This window comes from Argopecten irradians, chromosome 7 (assembly GCF_041381155.1).
Source record: "Argopecten irradians isolate NY chromosome 7, Ai_NY, whole genome shotgun sequence".
NCBI lineage: Eukaryota > Metazoa > Mollusca > Bivalvia > Pectinida > Pectinidae > Argopecten > Argopecten irradians.
Window position 1 is genome coordinate 36593237 of NC_091140.1, and position 18239 is coordinate 36611475.

An 18239-nucleotide genomic window follows, 5' to 3' on the forward strand; every position below is an offset into this window, starting at 1 on the left:
TTGAAAACAAACCAATCACGGAAGTAGGAAATCCCCACATATTAGATTTCGTAGAATGATATTTGAGTGTACATTAGCTACAATGTCACAGTGTTCTGAGCGATGTTTACATGGGTTTGAGACACTGGTATTTGAATAACATACTTATAAAGGTAAGTTACCGACGGAATTAAAATAGTTAATTAGAAAAGTCTACTTTTTGTTTCTGACTGTGATAAGTATATGGAAAATGAAAGTTGAATGATTAAGAATATTAAGATTATTTGTGATTGGCATTTTGTCAATAAGACTTTGATTATCCCCGATCCTTTATAAAATACAGTGTATCTGTTAGATATATGGTTATTTATGTTCATGTTGGCAGACTTTTTAGTAGAATGTCAAAATTCTGTGAAGAAAAAGAGACTAGATCTATATTTTTTTAACTTGTTATTCAAAAGTTGTCATAATTAGTGAATATTCTATTAAATTATCAATATAATCTTTAAGTTGGCCACTTGATAAATATCTTCATTTAGCATTGTGTGAAACAAGCATGAATTTAACCAGAGTATATTACTGGTAAGTGACTGGCACATGGTGTCTTATTAGGTCTATACAATTATAACTTCCTTATAAATCTTTAGGAGGAAAATGAAACTTAATGCCTTACAGTAGGCAGTTAGTTAAGCCTTAGATAAATTGGCAATACCCTTTTAAGGCCCATCTTTTATTGCTCCTAATTGAACCGTAAACATATATTATTATAATTGCAAACAATTAAATTAAGCTCTCTTCAATTTGAATCAATTATTTTAAAAATGTATAAACTAGAGATATGTTACATGTATGAAATGTAATTACATTAAATAAGTCAACACCTTCATGTGTGTATATGTATGATATAATTTACTTGGAAACAATTTAAGGCCTGCTGGTTTAAAACAACTTGGATCCTATAGTATAAAGCCAATCCACAATTATACATTAATTTTGTAAGCTAATATTTTTAAAACTTCTTTTTCTGTCAATAAATTCTTCAATTAATTATTGAAATATTAGAAAACTTTATTGTGTTAATGTGATATTAAATTATGCTTATCTACAAATTATTGAGGGAGAGTTGACGCTATTATGTATGAGACTCGAATCCCCTCCAAATCCATACTAATGTATGTGTCAATCATCTCTTTGGTTTAATTAATTCAAGATGCTAATTATGGTTTAATTAATTCAAGATGCCTATGATGGTTGAAATTTCCTTTTGATATTTCTGTTTAACTTAATAACAAAGAAACTTAATTGTTCCGGTGAGTAAGAGAAGAAATTCCAACAAACCTCAAAACCCTGAATTGAGTTATGAAGTCAAGTCAACTAAATATAAAACAGATGGAAATTCACACTTCACTAATCTGCAAGAAACTTGGCCTCAAAACAAATTTGAACCTCAAAATACAATGTTATGCTAGAAAGATCAAAACAAATTCAAAATTATATTCTGGTCTCACGTTAGATCAAAATCCAAAGTATGATCAACCTAATCATTTTTAGCTCACCTGGTCCGAAGGACCAAGGTGAGTTTATACCATACCGTGGTGTCCGGCGTCCGTCGTCCGTTGTCCGTCCGTCCGTCAACAATCGACTTCTTTTCCATAACCGCTGGTCGGAATTCAACAAAATTTGACTGGTAGCATCCTTATGGGTAGCTGCAATATTGTAGCTCAAAAGACTATTTTGACAGAAAATGGTGTCGTCTTTAGAGCTACAATTGGTGCCTAATACTGCCAATGGAGCAAAAAAAATGATTATGCAAACCATTATAAAATGTTTGTTTGCATTTTTATCGTACTTGTTTGATATCGCCTACCTACTCGGCAATAAAACTGAACCAGATAGAATATCAAATTCTCATCGAGGCATTTTTTTTTTTTTACGTAATACATATAAAGGTCTTTCTGAAGGGAATTTATACAGCAAGTCCACAAATTGTGAATTTGACATCTTGTGAGCGGTACGGTAGATATTAAGAATGGTGGTTGTTTTTGTTTTGGACAAAAATATTATGTAAATGCATGTATACGTATAAAATAATTGGAAACCTGCAAAAAAGTATAGAAAACTATGCCCGAGTGATTTTCGGAGGCAGTGCTCCACTACGACACATAGGGACCAATTCGTACCCGGCCGAAAGGTATAGTAGGCCGGGTACGTATATTCGTTCTACCTCCGAATGGGTCACTGACTGAAAATTGTACAAATAATGGGGCTGACCCCCCAAGGGCCCTGAGGGGCGGGGCCAAAAGGGGCTAATTTGGCTATTTCCATATTAACGACTTCTTCTCTGAAAGTAAGCATGGGATTGCACTCATAATGCAATGGTAGCATCCTTATAGGTTGGGGATTCAAAATTGTACAAACGATGGGGCTGACCCCCCAGGGACCTGAGGGGCGGGGCCAAAAGGGGTCAATTTGGCTATTTCCATATAAACAACTTCTTCTCTGAAACTAAGCATGGGATAGCACTCATAATGCAATGGTAGCATCCTTATAGGGTGGGGATTCAAAATTGTACAAATGATGGGGCTGACCCCTGGGGCCTTAGGCGCGGGGCCAAAAAGGTTAATAAGGCTACTATTTTCATATAAATTACTTCCTCTCTGAACCTATGTATTGGATAGCATATATGGTTGGGATTCAAAATTAAACAAATCATGGAGTCAAATTTGCTATTTTTTCGAATTGTAAGAGTCTTTGTGATTTTTGAATCACTAATTACTAAATTACAGAATTACTCTTGTTTGGTAATAACACCAGGGTTGGTAATTTTTATTTTGTTGCAAATAAACCATATTTTTGTTTTACAGTTTGGCACCATTTTCCTGACGTTTTTAGAATGATCAGTTTTACTCCTTGTGATGGGTAACAACCATAGTAGTGATGAAGGTATGTAAATAAAATATTCAAAATACAAACCTGTCTAATGAGACCACTCACAATATCAACACTTCAAATACAAACCTGTCTATAGAGACCACTCACAATATCAACATTCAAAATACAAACCTGTCTATAGAGACCAATCACAATATCAACACTTCAAATACAAACCTGTCTATAGAGACAAATCACAATATTAACATTCAAAATACAAACCTGTCTAATGAGACCACTCACAATATCAACACTTCAAATACAAACCTGTCTATAGAGACCACTCACAATATCAACATTCAAAATACAAACCTGTCTATAGAGACCACTCACAATATCAACACTTCAAATACAAACCTGTCTAAAGAGACCACTCACAATATCAACACTTCAAATACAAACCTGTCTATAGAGACCACTCACAATATCAACACTTCAAATACAAACCTGTCTATAGAGACCACTCACAATATCAACACTTCAAATACAAACCTGTCTATAGAGACCACTCACAATATCAACACTTCAAATACAAACCTGTCTATAGAGACAAATCACAATATCAACATTCAAAATACAAACCTGTCTATAGAGACCACTCACAATATCAACATTCAAAATACAAACCTGTCTAATGAGACCACTCACAATATCAACACTTCAAATACAAACCTGTCTAATGAGACCACTCACAATATCAACATTCAAAATACAAACCTGTCTAATGAGATCACTCACAATATCAACACTTCAAATACAAACCTGTCTAATGAGACCACTCACAATATCAACATTCAAAATACAAACCTGTCTATAGAGACCACTCACAATATCAACACTTCAAATACAAACCTGTCTATAGAGACCACTCACAATATCAACACTTCAAATACAAACCTGTCTATAGAGACCACTCACAATATCAACATTCAAAATACAAACCTGTCTATAGAGACCACTCACAATATCAACATTCAAAATACAAACCTGTCTAATGAGATCACTCACAATATCAACACTTCAAATACGAACCTGTCTAATGAGACCACTCACTAATATCAACACTTCAAATACAAACCTGTCTATAGAGACCACTCACAATATAAACATTCAAAATACAAACCTGTCTAATGAGACCACTCACAATATCAACATTCAAAATACAAACCTGTCTAATGAGATCACTCACAATATCAACACTTCAAATACGAACCTGTCTAATGAGACCACTCACTAATATCAACACTTCAAATACAAACCTGTCTATAGAGACCACTCACAATATCAACACTTCAAATACAAACCTGTCTATAGAGATCACTCACAATATCAACACTTCAAATACAAACCTGTCTAATGAGACCACTCACAATATCAACATTCAAAATACAAACCTGTCTATAGAGACCACTCACAATATCAACATTCAAAATACAAACCTGTCTATAGAGACCACTCACAATATCAACATTCAAAATACAAACCTGTCTAATGAGACCACTCACAATATCAACATTCAAAATACAAACCTGTCTAATGAGACCACTCACAATATCAACATTCAAAATACAAACCTGTCTATAGAGACCACTCACAATATCAACATTCAAAATACAAACCTGTCTAATGAGATCACTCACAATATCAACACTTCAAATACAAACCTGTCTAATGAGACCACTCACAATATCAACACTTCAAATACAAACCTGTCTATAGAGACCACTCACAATATAAACATTCAAAATACAAACCTGTCTAATGAGACCACTTATAATATCATCATTCAAAATACAAATCTGTCTATAGAGACCACTCATCACAATATCAACATTTAGAATACAAATCTGTCTATATAGATCACTCTCAATAACAACTTTCAAATTCCAGCAAACCTGTCTAATGAGACATCTCACAATATCAACATTCAAAATACAAACCTGTCTAATGAGACCACTCACAATATCAACATTCAAAATACAAACCTGTCTATAGAGACCACCCAAAATATCAACATTCAAAAGACAAACCTGTATAATAAGACCACCTAAAATAGCAACATTCAAAATATAAACCTGTCTAATGAGACCACTCACAAAATCAACATTCAAAATACAAACCTGTCTATAGAGACCACCCAAAATATCAATATTCAAAATAACTCAATCTGTCTAAAGAGATCACCCAAAATATCAACATTCAAAATACAAACCAGTCTAATGAAACCACTTACAATATCAGCATTCAAAATACAAACCTGTCTGTAGTCTCAAACCACCAACAATATCAACATTTGAAATCCAGTCAACCTATCTATAAGGATTAACATTCAATAATTTACAGATATCAACAATCAAGATACAGTATCTAATGTTTAAAATACATTATGCATTTTGCACTTTTGATTATTTTACATTTGAAGATGAAGATGTACAATACTCACCGTCAAGGTTGGATCAGTTAGTCTACCAGCGGAATCCTTCACGTATCAGTTCTGGTGCGTCTGACGACATGAACGAAGAAGATGAAGAATCGCCCCCACCACCAACAAGGCGAAGACGGCGTCCAAGGTTCACTAAAATTGGCAGTATAGACACCACAGTTATCAAAGGGAACATCATAGAGGAAACGGTATGGTGATAGTTTATTAACCTTTTCAGTATTGACAATTATACAATCATATCATGTCAATATTTTTACTTTAGCATTGATGTCACTATTTTTTAATATCAAGGCATGAAAAAAATTTTGCTTGGAAACGGTGTAAATCTGCATTGCAGCTTCTCACAAAAGTTTGCAAAAAAAAAAAAAAAAAAAAAACCAGATGAAAATAAAAAATAGTGACTTCATAAATGCTTAAAATTAACTTTTTAGACTACTTGATAATTTTTCAAGGGATCATTCTTCCAAATTTTACCTTAAAAAGCTGTTAAAGCTGAAAATCCACCTCAGACATAAATCATATTATTGCAAACTACTTTATATCCGCGAAATTTTTCACATAATGTCCCAAGATACCATGAATGTGAAATGAAATATTTACAAATAATTGTTTATCAATGCAAGATTTTCACTAAAAACTCCTGATTGTGAATTCATGTATCAATGAATACATGTCAAACCCTGAATAATACTAGCAGCTAGAGAGAATTTCTTGATCGGTTGAGCATAAGACAGAAAGATATTATCCAGAGGTCCGCAGTTCGTTCTTTGGTTGAGGCAGTGATTTAGTTTATATAAAATCCTGCACTCTATTACACTTGAAAATAAACAAATTATGTTGTATATGTAAAAATAAAGTTGTTTCCAGTAGTAATAGCAGTTGACCAGTACAGGCCCTTTTGGTCTTTTGTTATAGGCTGATGTCATAGTGAACAGTGTTGCACCAGAACTCAAATTAAGTCAAGGGAGAGCATCCAGGAGTCTTCTAAATGCGGCTGGGGATAAAATCCAGACTGAGTGTGACAATAACTACCCGGGGGGTATTAACCCCGGGGACATGGCCGTGACGAGTGGAGGAAAACTTTCCTGTCAGAAGATCTACCATGTTTGCCTGCCAAAATGGACGGGTCCCCAAGAGGAAAAGGTATTTGATATGACATTGATTGAGGCTCAAAATTGTCAGGGGCTGCGGTGACCGAGTGGTTAAGATATCTTGACATATTACCATTGGCCCTCCACCTGTGGGTCGCGAGTTCAAATCCCATGTGGGGCAGTTGCCAGGTATCCCCCCTGGTCTGTGGTTTTTCTCTGTCTACTCCGGCTTTCCTCAACTAACAAACCTGGCACGTCCTTACATGATCCTGGCTGTTAATAGGAAATTAAACTAATAAACCCAAAAATGAAATTGTCCTGTCATGGCTACTGGATATTTATCAGCAAAGATTGGTTGTTTACAATGTAACTCTTTGATCCCTGAAAACAAATGTGAACTCTCCTGATTCAAAAGCTGGATCAGTTCATTAACAAATTTCAGGGGTCAGTGAGTTTAGGAAGAGATTATGATCTATAACGTTTAATAATCTTTACACAAGTGTTTGTGAGTGATCAATGTCAGAATTTTGCAAACTTTTTTTAACCCTTTTCAGATCAAAAGGGTCCAAAAGCCACCAATGAAATGAATAAATTAATAGTATATAGATCTTGAACAGAGGCCGCTAAAAAAATACAATGAGCATTTGATCAGCAGTTTCAGGAGAGTAGCATTTTAATCATCAATCAGACTTCGATCAGGTCAAATTAAGGTTACATCTGATAAGGTGACAGTGCCAGCCATAAAACTTTCCAGAAGTCTTCACCAATCTAGAGAACAATACTGTATTTGCTTTGGTAGGTGTTTAAAGTGAATAGTCGGGCAAAGAAAACCAGTCTAAATGCGTTCATTGGCATTCCAAAAGTTCTCACATATTAATACAACGGTCAAGTTCTGCTTACGTTTCCCAGTTCTGACCATTGAAATAAAGAAAAGTTGAAAGCATTGAAAGCGAGGCTGCGTGGAAATGTAACCACGGACATAGTCAGCCGGGAGGACGTTTTAGCATTCGTATACTTTAAATTAATTTCTACGTATGCAGACAGATTTTGACGAGAAAATCTATTTTTCTATTCCATAAGAAATCATACTGGACACATTCACACCATTTTTACCGACTTTAGTCGTCCTTGCCCGACTGTTCACTTTACACCATTTTTACCGACTTAAGTCATCCTTGCCCGACTGTTCACTTTAACAAAAAAGGTTCCAGAAGGAAAACAGTTTTGCATAGATGAATTTTTCTTTTAGATTTTATGAATCATCCTCAAATTTAAGGGTTTAATATGGGAACGTGTTGATCAATGATGAAAGGCAATCAGTGTGATGTACAATATCATATTACAACATACATATCATAATATACAACACGTATTAATCTTGAATCAGGTTGAGAATGAGTTCAAGCATACAAACACAATAAAGATATCCAGGAGTGACAATTAATTAGACAATTGTACCATATATATAAAGCCAATTATTTTTGTAGGAATGACATTTTCATGACTTTGCAGAATATTGCTAAAAATTGTGAAAATGATTTATGAAATACTGAGAAATGGTTAAATCAATTATAAACCCTAAAAGCCAGATCACAAAAATAAAAAAAACAGCACTAAAATTTGATTTTCTTGGTTTGAGTTAAAATTAAAAAAAATTTGACCTTCATAATATAAAATAATATTATGTAAATAACTGGAAATAACTGGTTATACCATACATAGGTATATTGAAAAGATTATGTCTATACTACAGGTGATGAAATCACTGTTACACAAGTGTCTGGAGAAAGCTCACATCACTAACAGGACCTCCATAGCATTCCCAGCTCTAGGTACAGGTTTCCTCGGATACTCCCCGGATACGGTTGCTAAGACAATGTTCCAGTGTTTAAAAGATTTCGATGGAGCTCATAATTCAACCACCTTGAAAACAATATATATTGTGGTATTCTACAAGGAAGACAATATATTCCGGGTAAGTATATATACACATGTAATTATGTAATGTGGTAAACCGTTAAAGATGCTCCACCACTGACATAGCATATATGATACTCATCATTTGAAACAATAACTGATGTTTAATTGTGTATATTTATCTTATTAGCACAAAAGTGCATATAAGACAATATATTTTGTTCTCGGTGCATGCACAATCAGTACATCATTCCATATAGGGCATAGTGTAACAGATTTTTTCAGGAAGCAATTAATTATTTTTTCATATTTTTATCTTTTAAGGAAAATATTAAGAAGCACAAACTTTTCAAGGATGGTAATGGTGCAAAATAAGTAACTTTTGTAACAGAAAAAAAACACTTTTTTAGTTCCTATTTTTAATAGCGAAAAAAATACCATTCATCAGCAGTGTTGCATCTTCAAACCTGTCTATAAAGACCATCCAAGATACAAAGAAAAAAGGGTCATTGTAAACAAGTGGGCTTTATACACAGGTTGACATTTACGATTAAGGTCACAGTCAAAGTGGTCTTATCGAGCATGTGGTCTTTATACAGAGTTGGTTCTTTAGACAAGTATTACTGTACTAAATTATTAATGTCATTGGGAAAATATGGAGTTTAACTGTAGAAAGTTTTCATCCTTACGAAAAGCCCCTTTTATGAAATTGTCAGTATTTTTATTGTCCTGTGTTTAGTATTAGACATAGGGACCTGACTTATTCCAATGACCCAGAATTGAAAATTAAATATCTAACCCTTGGTCATTGATGGGTGATATAGAGGGGGCTGTTATAAGTTTATCTGGTCAAAATGTTGTACAATTCAATGTTATGGTATGATTTCTATGAAAGTTTACTGCAAGTTGTGTATATTGAGGGCATATAAAGTGTCAAATACATTGTAGCTATCTTTGATTCACAAGAATTTGGAAACAATCGCATCACCAAATGATTTTTATTTTCCTTTTAAACATTGGTATGAATTCATATTTTCAAAATTCTAGAAATTCAAGATCCTGAATGTCATTGCAATGATTATCTTAATAAAGTTATTCCTTTAATTATTTAATATTTTTTTCAATTGATAGGAATTCCTGTCGGCTGTGAAGTCTCTAGCCCTGCCACCAGGCTGTAAGTATAAAATATTCAACATCTATAGATCTGCTCTGAGTGATATAGCAGTTATGGGGATAATGAATACCAGTTGCACAAGATTAAGGCAAATAATGAAGCATACTTTTAAAAACATACGTAAGATGTTTTATGTTGAATTTGCCATTATTCAATCGGCATCTATCATGTATCTACTAACTGAATCAGTTGATACTACTATAGAATTCTCTTTATATCATATTCTATTTGTCATACAAAAATATTATGATATTAAGAGGAATGTGACAATAACCAACATTACATTAATTGGCTTCCATTGTATGTACTAGGTTTTGAATAACATAATAAAAAAATGATATGTTAAATGAAAATGTATATACCCTGACTCGATCATTTTGTCAAGGACAGAAAATCTGCTTCAAAGCTGTCTCTGTGTTTGGCAACTTTTTCAAAATTCTTATAATCATGAACAATGATGTCATATTTTAAGGAGTGGTCAGTCGTGCAGTGATGACTCTAATTTTGTAAAATAACATTGTGGGTCTTCAGTGAAAATGTAAATAAATAGTATACATGCATTGTATAACAAAATGTAAGTAACCATACATTCTGTTGTGGTTTGCCCTTGGTCAGTATAATGTGAACGGGTGGGGTGTGTTGCTTTGTGTCTTCGGTGGCCTGCTTCAGTGATATAGCAGTATAAAAAGGGCAACAGTTCCACTATACAAGAAGACATAACGCGAATATACTGCAGTCTCCCAAAACTTGCACCTCGCACTTCACACACGCTACACACTGCATACATGGGCAGCCCTCCTTACATGACTCTGGGCGTTAAATTAATCAAACAAACAAACAATGTTCAGGCATCAACTTTTTCTTAAAACGTATATTTCAATTTTTAAGAAGCCCTGGTTCATGATCTTTTTGACCATGATAATAAGAGTTGAAATCTGGAAGGTACTGTATCATTTTGACATCAAATCAAAGCACATTTTTTCCTTAACTTTACGATAGGCTTTTAACATAGATTGCAATTGACTCTGTTTATGAGACATGATGTAATATATCGTTTCAGCATCTGGACCTGCAGCAAATACAACCCCTACTACGACAAAAATTGGTCCAATTAATTTTGAGGTTGTTTGTGGCAAAATGGCTGAACAGAAGGTAACATGGATACACAATCCTTCTTTTTTTTAAAAAAAAATTGATTGATCTCTGTATAGTATTTGTTCTCCAAATTTTTACACCATGATTACTTTGAGAATATTCTTATTCTTTGTATTAATCTTTTGTGACTTTGTTCATCCGTACCTCTTCAAAGAGTTTTGCAAACAACTCCATTGTATGTATGCTACTACAGTACAGTGAACCCACGATAATCTGGAAATTGTGTTCAAATGTTTCTACTTCAAAAACATCCCCCTCCTGACTGCATTTCTCGTAAGGACATAAGAAGTTTTATTTTGTACTCCATACCATTGTCATAGTTGTACAAATATGTCTATTTCAGGTTGATGTGATTGTAAACAGTACCTCTAAGGACCTGAAGCTGGGTCGGGGGTCGGGCCTGGCAAAGTCCCTACTAGAGGTAGCTGGCCCCGAACTACAGACTGAATGTGACAATGGGTACCCCAACGGGATCCTCCCAGGAGATCTTGCCGTTACTGGGGCTACAAGCTTCCCTGTAAAAAGGTGTTCCATGGAACTTTCACCTCATTTTATACCAAACAGAGAGGACATAAACGGCCCGAGGAGGTAATGATATTGATGGATTCCGTACGTTTATTAATAGTTAAATATCATCTGAGAAATAATACAAAAATATGGAAATTATCTAGATGTTATACTCTAAGTATCAAATCTGAAGTTTCAATCCATCAAAATTTAGTTTTATCATTTTTGGTAATTTTGAAATTGCCTTAGCCAGTAAGTATGCTCTTTTTCTTTACTTAAATAAAATTTGAAGATGGAATCGCGCAAATTACATAGATAGAGGTCTTAAAATTATACAGTTGTGGGGGGAGTCCATTCTTAGGGGCTGTCGATCTACATCAAGGAAAAATACAATAGGTGTTTTGTGTTATACAATAGGTATTTTGTGTTATACAATAGGTGTTTTGTGTTATACAATAGGTGTTTTGTGTTATACAATAGGTGTTTTGTGTTATACAATAGTGTTTTGTGTTATAACAATAGGTGTTTTGTGTTATACAATAGGTGTTTTGTGTTATACAATAGTGTTTTGTGTTATACAATAGGTGTTTTATGTTATACAGTGGGTGTTTTGTGTTATGCAATAGGTGTTTTTGTGTTATACAATAGTGTTTTGTGTTATACAATAGTGTTTTGTGTTATACAATAGTGTTTTGTGTTATACAATAGGTGTTTTGTGTTATACAATAGTGTTTTGTGTTATACAATAGGTGTTTTATGTTATACAGTGGGGTGTTTTGTGTTATGCAATAGGTGTTTTGTGTTATACAATAGTGTTTTGTGTTATACAATAGTGTTTTGTGTTATACAGTGGGTGTTTTTGTGTTATGCAATAGGTGTTTTGTGTTATACAATAGTGTTTTGTGTTATACAATAGTGTTTTGTGTTATACAATAGTATTTTGTGTTATACAATAGTTGTCTTGTTTTATACAATAGTGTTTTGTGTTATGCAATAGGTGTTTTGTGTTATAAAATAGGTGTTTTATGTTATACAATGGGTGTTTTGTGTTATGCAATAGGTGTTTAGGTCATCTGACCAAAGGTCAGGATGACCTATTGTCATCATGTTTCGTCCATCGTCGTGCGCTGTGCGCCGTGCATCGTGCGTAAAAATATTTATACAAAAGCCTACTCCTCCTAAACCCTTGAGTGAATTACATCCATATTTGGTGTGAAACATCCTTGGGGAAGGACAATCATATTTTATATAAATGAGATAGGTCCGACCTCTAGGGGCAGAGGGGCGGGGCCCCAAAAGGGCAAATTTTCTTAATTTAAGCTTTTAGATCCTACTCCTCCTTCATCCTTTGATGGTATTCATCCATATTGGTGTAAAACATTATTGGGGACGGACAATCTTATTTTATATAAATGAGCCTAGTCCCACCCCTAGGGACTGAGGGGTGGGGCCCCAAAAGGGCAAATTTTCTTAATTTTAGCTTTAAAATCCTACTCCTCCTTCATCCTTGGATGGATTTCATCCATATTTGGTGTGAAACATCATTGTGGATGGACAATCATATTTTACATAAATGAGCCTGGTCCGACCCCTAGGGACTGAGGGGTGGGGCCCCAAAAGGGCAAATTTTCTTAATTTTAGCTTTAAAATCTAACTCCTCCTTCATCCTTTGATGAATTTCATCCATATTTGGTGTGAAACATCATCGGGAAGGACAATCATATTTTATATAAATGATTCTGGTCTGACCCCTTGGGGCTGAGGGATGGGGCCCAAAAAGGGCGAATTTTCTTAATTTTAGCTTTAAAATCCTACTCCTCCTTCATCCTTTGATGGATTTCATCCATATTTGGGGGTGAAACATCATTGTGGATGGACAATCATATTGATATAAATGAGCCTGGTCCGACCCCTAGGGGCTGAGGGGTGGGGCCCCAAAAGGGCAAATTTTCTTAATTTTAGCTTTAAAATCCTACTCCTCCCTCATCCTTGGATGGATTTGATCCATATTTGGTGTGAAACGTCATTGGGGAAGGACAAACATAATTTTTGTATAAATGAGCCTTGTTGACTCCTAGGGACTGAGGGATGGGGCCCCAAAAGGGCAAATTTTCTTAATTTTAGCTTTAAAATCCTACTCCTCCTTCATCCTTTGATGAATTTCATCCATATTTGGTGTGAAACATCATTGGGGAAGGACAATCATATTTTATATAAATGAGTCTGGTCTGACCTCTAGGGGCTGAGGGATTGGGCCCAAAAAGGGCGAATTTTCTTAATTTTAGCTTTAAAATCCTACTCCTCCTTCATCCTTGGATGGATTTCATCCATATTTGGTGTGAAACATCATTGGGGATGGACAATCATATTTTATATAAATGAGCCTGGTCCGACCCCTAGGGGCTGAGGGGTGGGGCCCCAAAAGGGCAAATTTTCTTAATTTTAGCTTTAAAATCCTACTCCTCCTTCATCCTTGGATGGATTTCATCCATATTTGGTGTGAAACATCATTGGGGAAGGACAATCATATTTTATATAAATGAGTCTGGTCTGACCCCTAGGGGCTGAGGGGTGGGGCCCCAAAAGGGCAAATTTTCTTAATTTTAGCTGGCCCAATTCCTGTTTTCAGGTTTCGGTCTCCGATCTCAATGATTTTATAGGGGTTTTAATTGATGCCGAACAACATACAACATTTTCGTAAAGATTTTTGGTATTCCAAGATGGCCGCTGGCCCACTTCCTGTTTTAAGGTTTCAGTTTCCAATCTCAATGAAAATTGGTCAATAGGGGTTTTAATTGATGCCGAACAACATGAAAACATTTTCGTAAAGATTTTGGTATTCCAAGATGGCCTCTGGCCCACTTCCTGTTTTCAGGTTTCAGTCTCCGATCTCAATGAAAATTGGTCTATAGGGGTTTTAATTGATTCAGAAAGGGGAACTTTAGGTGAGGACAATCATATTATATAAAGGACCGAGCTAAGACCCATGGGGATAGTACGGCGGAGGTCCAAAATGGGAGCTTTGCTGAAATTTGGCTTTAAAATCTGACGACTCCTCATATTAATCCTTGAATGGGTTACAGCCATATATGGATGAAGGGCTACCAAGTTTGTTCAACAAATGATATTTACCTATTTCAGAAACTTACATATTCAACTAAGGATTCCTTGAATTGTTTATATTAATCGTTAACCAATACTTTATACTGCAACTTTGTTGTTTTGTGCCATGAGCCAGATGACCGTTAAGGCCCATGGGCCTCTTGTTTGTGTTATACAATAGGTGTTTTGTGTTATATAATAGGTGTTTTGTGTTATACAATAGGTGTTTTGTGTTATACAATAGGTGTTTTGTGTTATACAATAGGTGTTTTGTGTTATACAATAGGTGTTTTGTGTTATGCAATAGGTGTTTTTGTGTTGTACATTAGGTGTTTTATGTTATACAATAGTGTTTTTGTGTTATACAATAGGTGTTTTGAGTTATACAATAGTATATTTTGTGTTATACAATAGTTGTCTTGTTTTATACAATAGTGTTTTGTGTTATACAATAGGTGTTTTTGTGTTATGCAATAGGTGTTTTGTGTTATATAATAGGTGTTTTGTGTTATACAATAGTGTTTTAGTGTTTATACAATAGGTGTTTTATGTTATACAATAGTATTTTGTGTAAAACAATAGTGTTTTTGTGTTATACAATAGTGTTTTGTGTTATGCAATAAGTGTTTTGTGTTATACAATAGGTGTTTTGTGTTATACAATAGGTGTTGTGTGTGTTATACAATAGGTGTTTTGTGTTATAAATATATACAATAGGTGTTTTGTGTTATACAATAGTATTTTGTGTAATACAATAGTGTTTTGTGTTATACAATAGTGTGTTATACAATAGTGTTTTGTGTTACACAATAGGTGTTTTGTGTTATACAATAGGTTGTTTTGTGTTATACAATAGGTGTTGTGTGTTATACAATAGGTGTTGTGTGTTATACAATAGGTGTTTTGTATTATACAATAGGGTTTAGTCGAAAATTGAAGATGGTAAAAAGGTAAATCATGAGTATATTTGTCTTCATAATAATGTAGACATTTATCCTGCAACCAGCATTAGATACCACATATGTTTTTGCTGTATTCATACAGCACTGACATAAATCAGCTGTATTTTAGAATTTCAGCGTGTGCGCTGATTCGACTGACCTACTTCCGAGGCGAAATGTTCTTAGAAAGAACGACATATTGCAACATCGTTGGTATCTTTCAGCTAAAATGTGTTTTTGGTGAATGTTGCAGGATAAAATGCTGACATGGTCAGTGTCTTTAAATATAAGCTGTATTTTTGGCTCGGGCCAGAAAGAAAAAGTAGCTTGCTGAACGCTTGCCCACATTTTTTCTTTCTTAACCCTTGCCAAAATACAGCTTATATTTTAAGACATTGACCATGTATTCCCTATATATACATGTTTTTGAAAATGTAAGTTTGAAAACCTACCTGAGAAACTTTCATATGATCAGAAAAATCACTGTTTTCTCACAAATGTTTCTCATTCACATATTCAACAAGCACTGCTGATGTGAGCTGTTCAAAAAGTGTTATTTTCAAGACAAATTTCTAATATATGTTAATAGATACATGAATTAAATATTTAAAATCTTTTCTTTTCTAGGTTGTATATGACTTTGTGCAAGACTGTTTGTTGGAAGCTGACAACAAGGGCTACAACTCCATTGCATTCCCTGCTCTTGGGACAGGCATGCTTAAATTCCCAAAGGATATAGTAGCTAATGCAATAGTGGAAGGGATTAAAGATTATGAAAAGAAAAAACAAACTCATCTCTTACAGGTGAAAGTTGTCGTGTTTGGACCTGATTGGAGAGATATTGTACAGGTGATTATGATTTTTAAAAGTTTTCTTTGCTGATCATGTTCAAGCTTCACAGTTGACCTTCCCACCAAAAGTAGGTCAAGGTCACTGTTACATATGTCATAATCAATAAATGATGTTGCACAGTTGTCTTAGACGGAAATGTTACATCTGAGCTGTATTTATAAAGAGATAAAATTCTAAATTTTTTCTTGTAATTCCATTAATAAAAGTTATGTGATAAATACAGAGTTCATTTCATATGAGATTTTTTTAAATGAGTCTAAAAAGTTTTTAATTTTGCAAGCCTTGATGACCAAAAATTTAAAACTTTGAAACTTGTGAAACGAGTTTTATAAAATCTCATATGAAAGGAACTAAAAAATTCAGATATGTTTTATCACTTATGATTACAACCAATCTACATTTTGAAGAATCTCACATCAAAATGTATTGTATAAATCCAGCGGAGGTCACAATTTTGTCTTGAAATCCTCGAATCCTAGCATCACATCGCTGATTATTGATGACAAGTCATGACATCACAATGAATTTCAAGCCAATGAAAAGCGCTTCAGGTTATATTACACAAGTGACATATCCAAATATATTGCATGCTTGTGTGAAGTCACTGGTGGATTATGTGATGAATACATGTATGAATATATGACTGTGCATATATATATATATCAATCGTTTATTTCAGGCCTTTAAAGATGAAATCCAGGGAAAGAACAAAATACAAAGACCAGGTATGAAAACTTTCTAATTTAGTATTAGTGTTAGACACTTTGTGTTGTACAATCAAATAGATAAATTCAAAGCCACACCTGGGCTTGAACCAGGACCTCCAAATATTTGCCAGACCTGGGCTCGTTTAAACCCAGGACACCTCAAATACTAGCCAGAGGATCTAATGATTGAACTACCTGGTCACTGGTCCAATCCAGAATTGTTACATGTATAATAATAAAAAAAAATGTCATTAGAATAAAAAGGATAAAAAATATTCCATTAAAAAGGACAAAAAAGGGGTTTCATTGAAGTTAAAAAGGAAAAACAAACATTTGGAATTTTGCTTATTTGCTTGAAAGTTGATATTTATTATCACCATGACCAAAGAATATTTGTGAAATTTTCTGTTTTACAGTTACATCTACGGTTCCTGCCAGAAACACCAAAGCCTTCTCTTAAAGCACAAATACATGGAGTATCCTCGCCCTCCCCCATACTGGACCAGGTACAACACGGACCAAGAAAAGTGTGAAGGAATGGGCGATGGACCCCAAGTCCTCCCCAACGCTGGTACATGTAGACAGCCAGACAAAAAGGATACATAGAAACTGTCTTCAAGACACTGGAATGGCAATCACACACAATTGTTAAGATAGAACGACTAGAAAGTATCAAACTTTAGAGAATTACCTCAATATGTGTCAGAGTCTATTTCGGCAGGCGTACACGGTCGGTAACTTTAAAGACTTACAGAACGTTAGTGGATCTCGAGGACCAGTTGTCACTTCTAAGCATCTCCATAACGCCATGACACAGCATCTTCATTATGAAATCAATGAAGCATATCTTTTCCATGGAACGAAAAGTCCTTATGTACAAACAATAACTCACCAGGGCCTTGACAATCGCTTAGCTCAGGCTGGTCGCCTTGGAAGTGGTGTGTATGCAGCAGAGGTGGCATCCAAATCCAGTCAATATATTGGTAGGTATCGGCTAAAAATATCTAGATGACTGAATGTCAATACATTTATTGTTTGTTACTGTATATCGCTTTAAATTCGTGGGAATCATATTTCACAGTTTCATTCATGAGAAAATAATCCCACCGCAAAATTTACTGGCTATACAGAATATGGTACATTGTATATGGAAAATTGTATTCCGTGATCTTGGTATGAGAAAGAAACTAAGCATAGGATTACACTCATATTTGCAATGGTAGCATCCTTATGAGGTGGGATTCAAAATTGCACAAATGGGGGGGCTGACCATTTAGGGGGCCTCAGGGGTGCAGGAGCTAAAGTGGCCAGTTTGGCCTATTTTCATGACATCTTCTCCTGAAGCCTAGCATGGAATTATACAGCATTTATATTGCAATGGTTGCATCATACAAATGGTTGGATTGACCCCGGAGGGCACGCGCGGCAGGGGATAAAGGG

At 34.7% G+C, this 18239-nt stretch overlaps 1 protein-coding gene across 1 annotated transcript; it reads left to right on the forward strand.

Annotated features, from left to right (window-relative positions):
- LOC138327186 (protein mono-ADP-ribosyltransferase PARP15-like) lies at positions 1 to 17811 on the forward strand. Its single transcript, XM_069273170.1, is given in 14 exon segments — positions 1 to 152; positions 2844 to 2922; positions 5333 to 5541; positions 6269 to 6496; positions 8198 to 8419; positions 9493 to 9535; positions 10596 to 10687; positions 11034 to 11187; positions 11190 to 11278; positions 15868 to 16089; positions 16772 to 16817; positions 17216 to 17253; positions 17256 to 17370; positions 17453 to 17811. Coding segments are annotated over 13 exon segments (1845 nt in total). The 5' UTR covers positions 1 to 152; positions 2844 to 2894.
- The last annotated feature ends 428 nt before the right edge of the window (positions 17812 to 18239 follow it).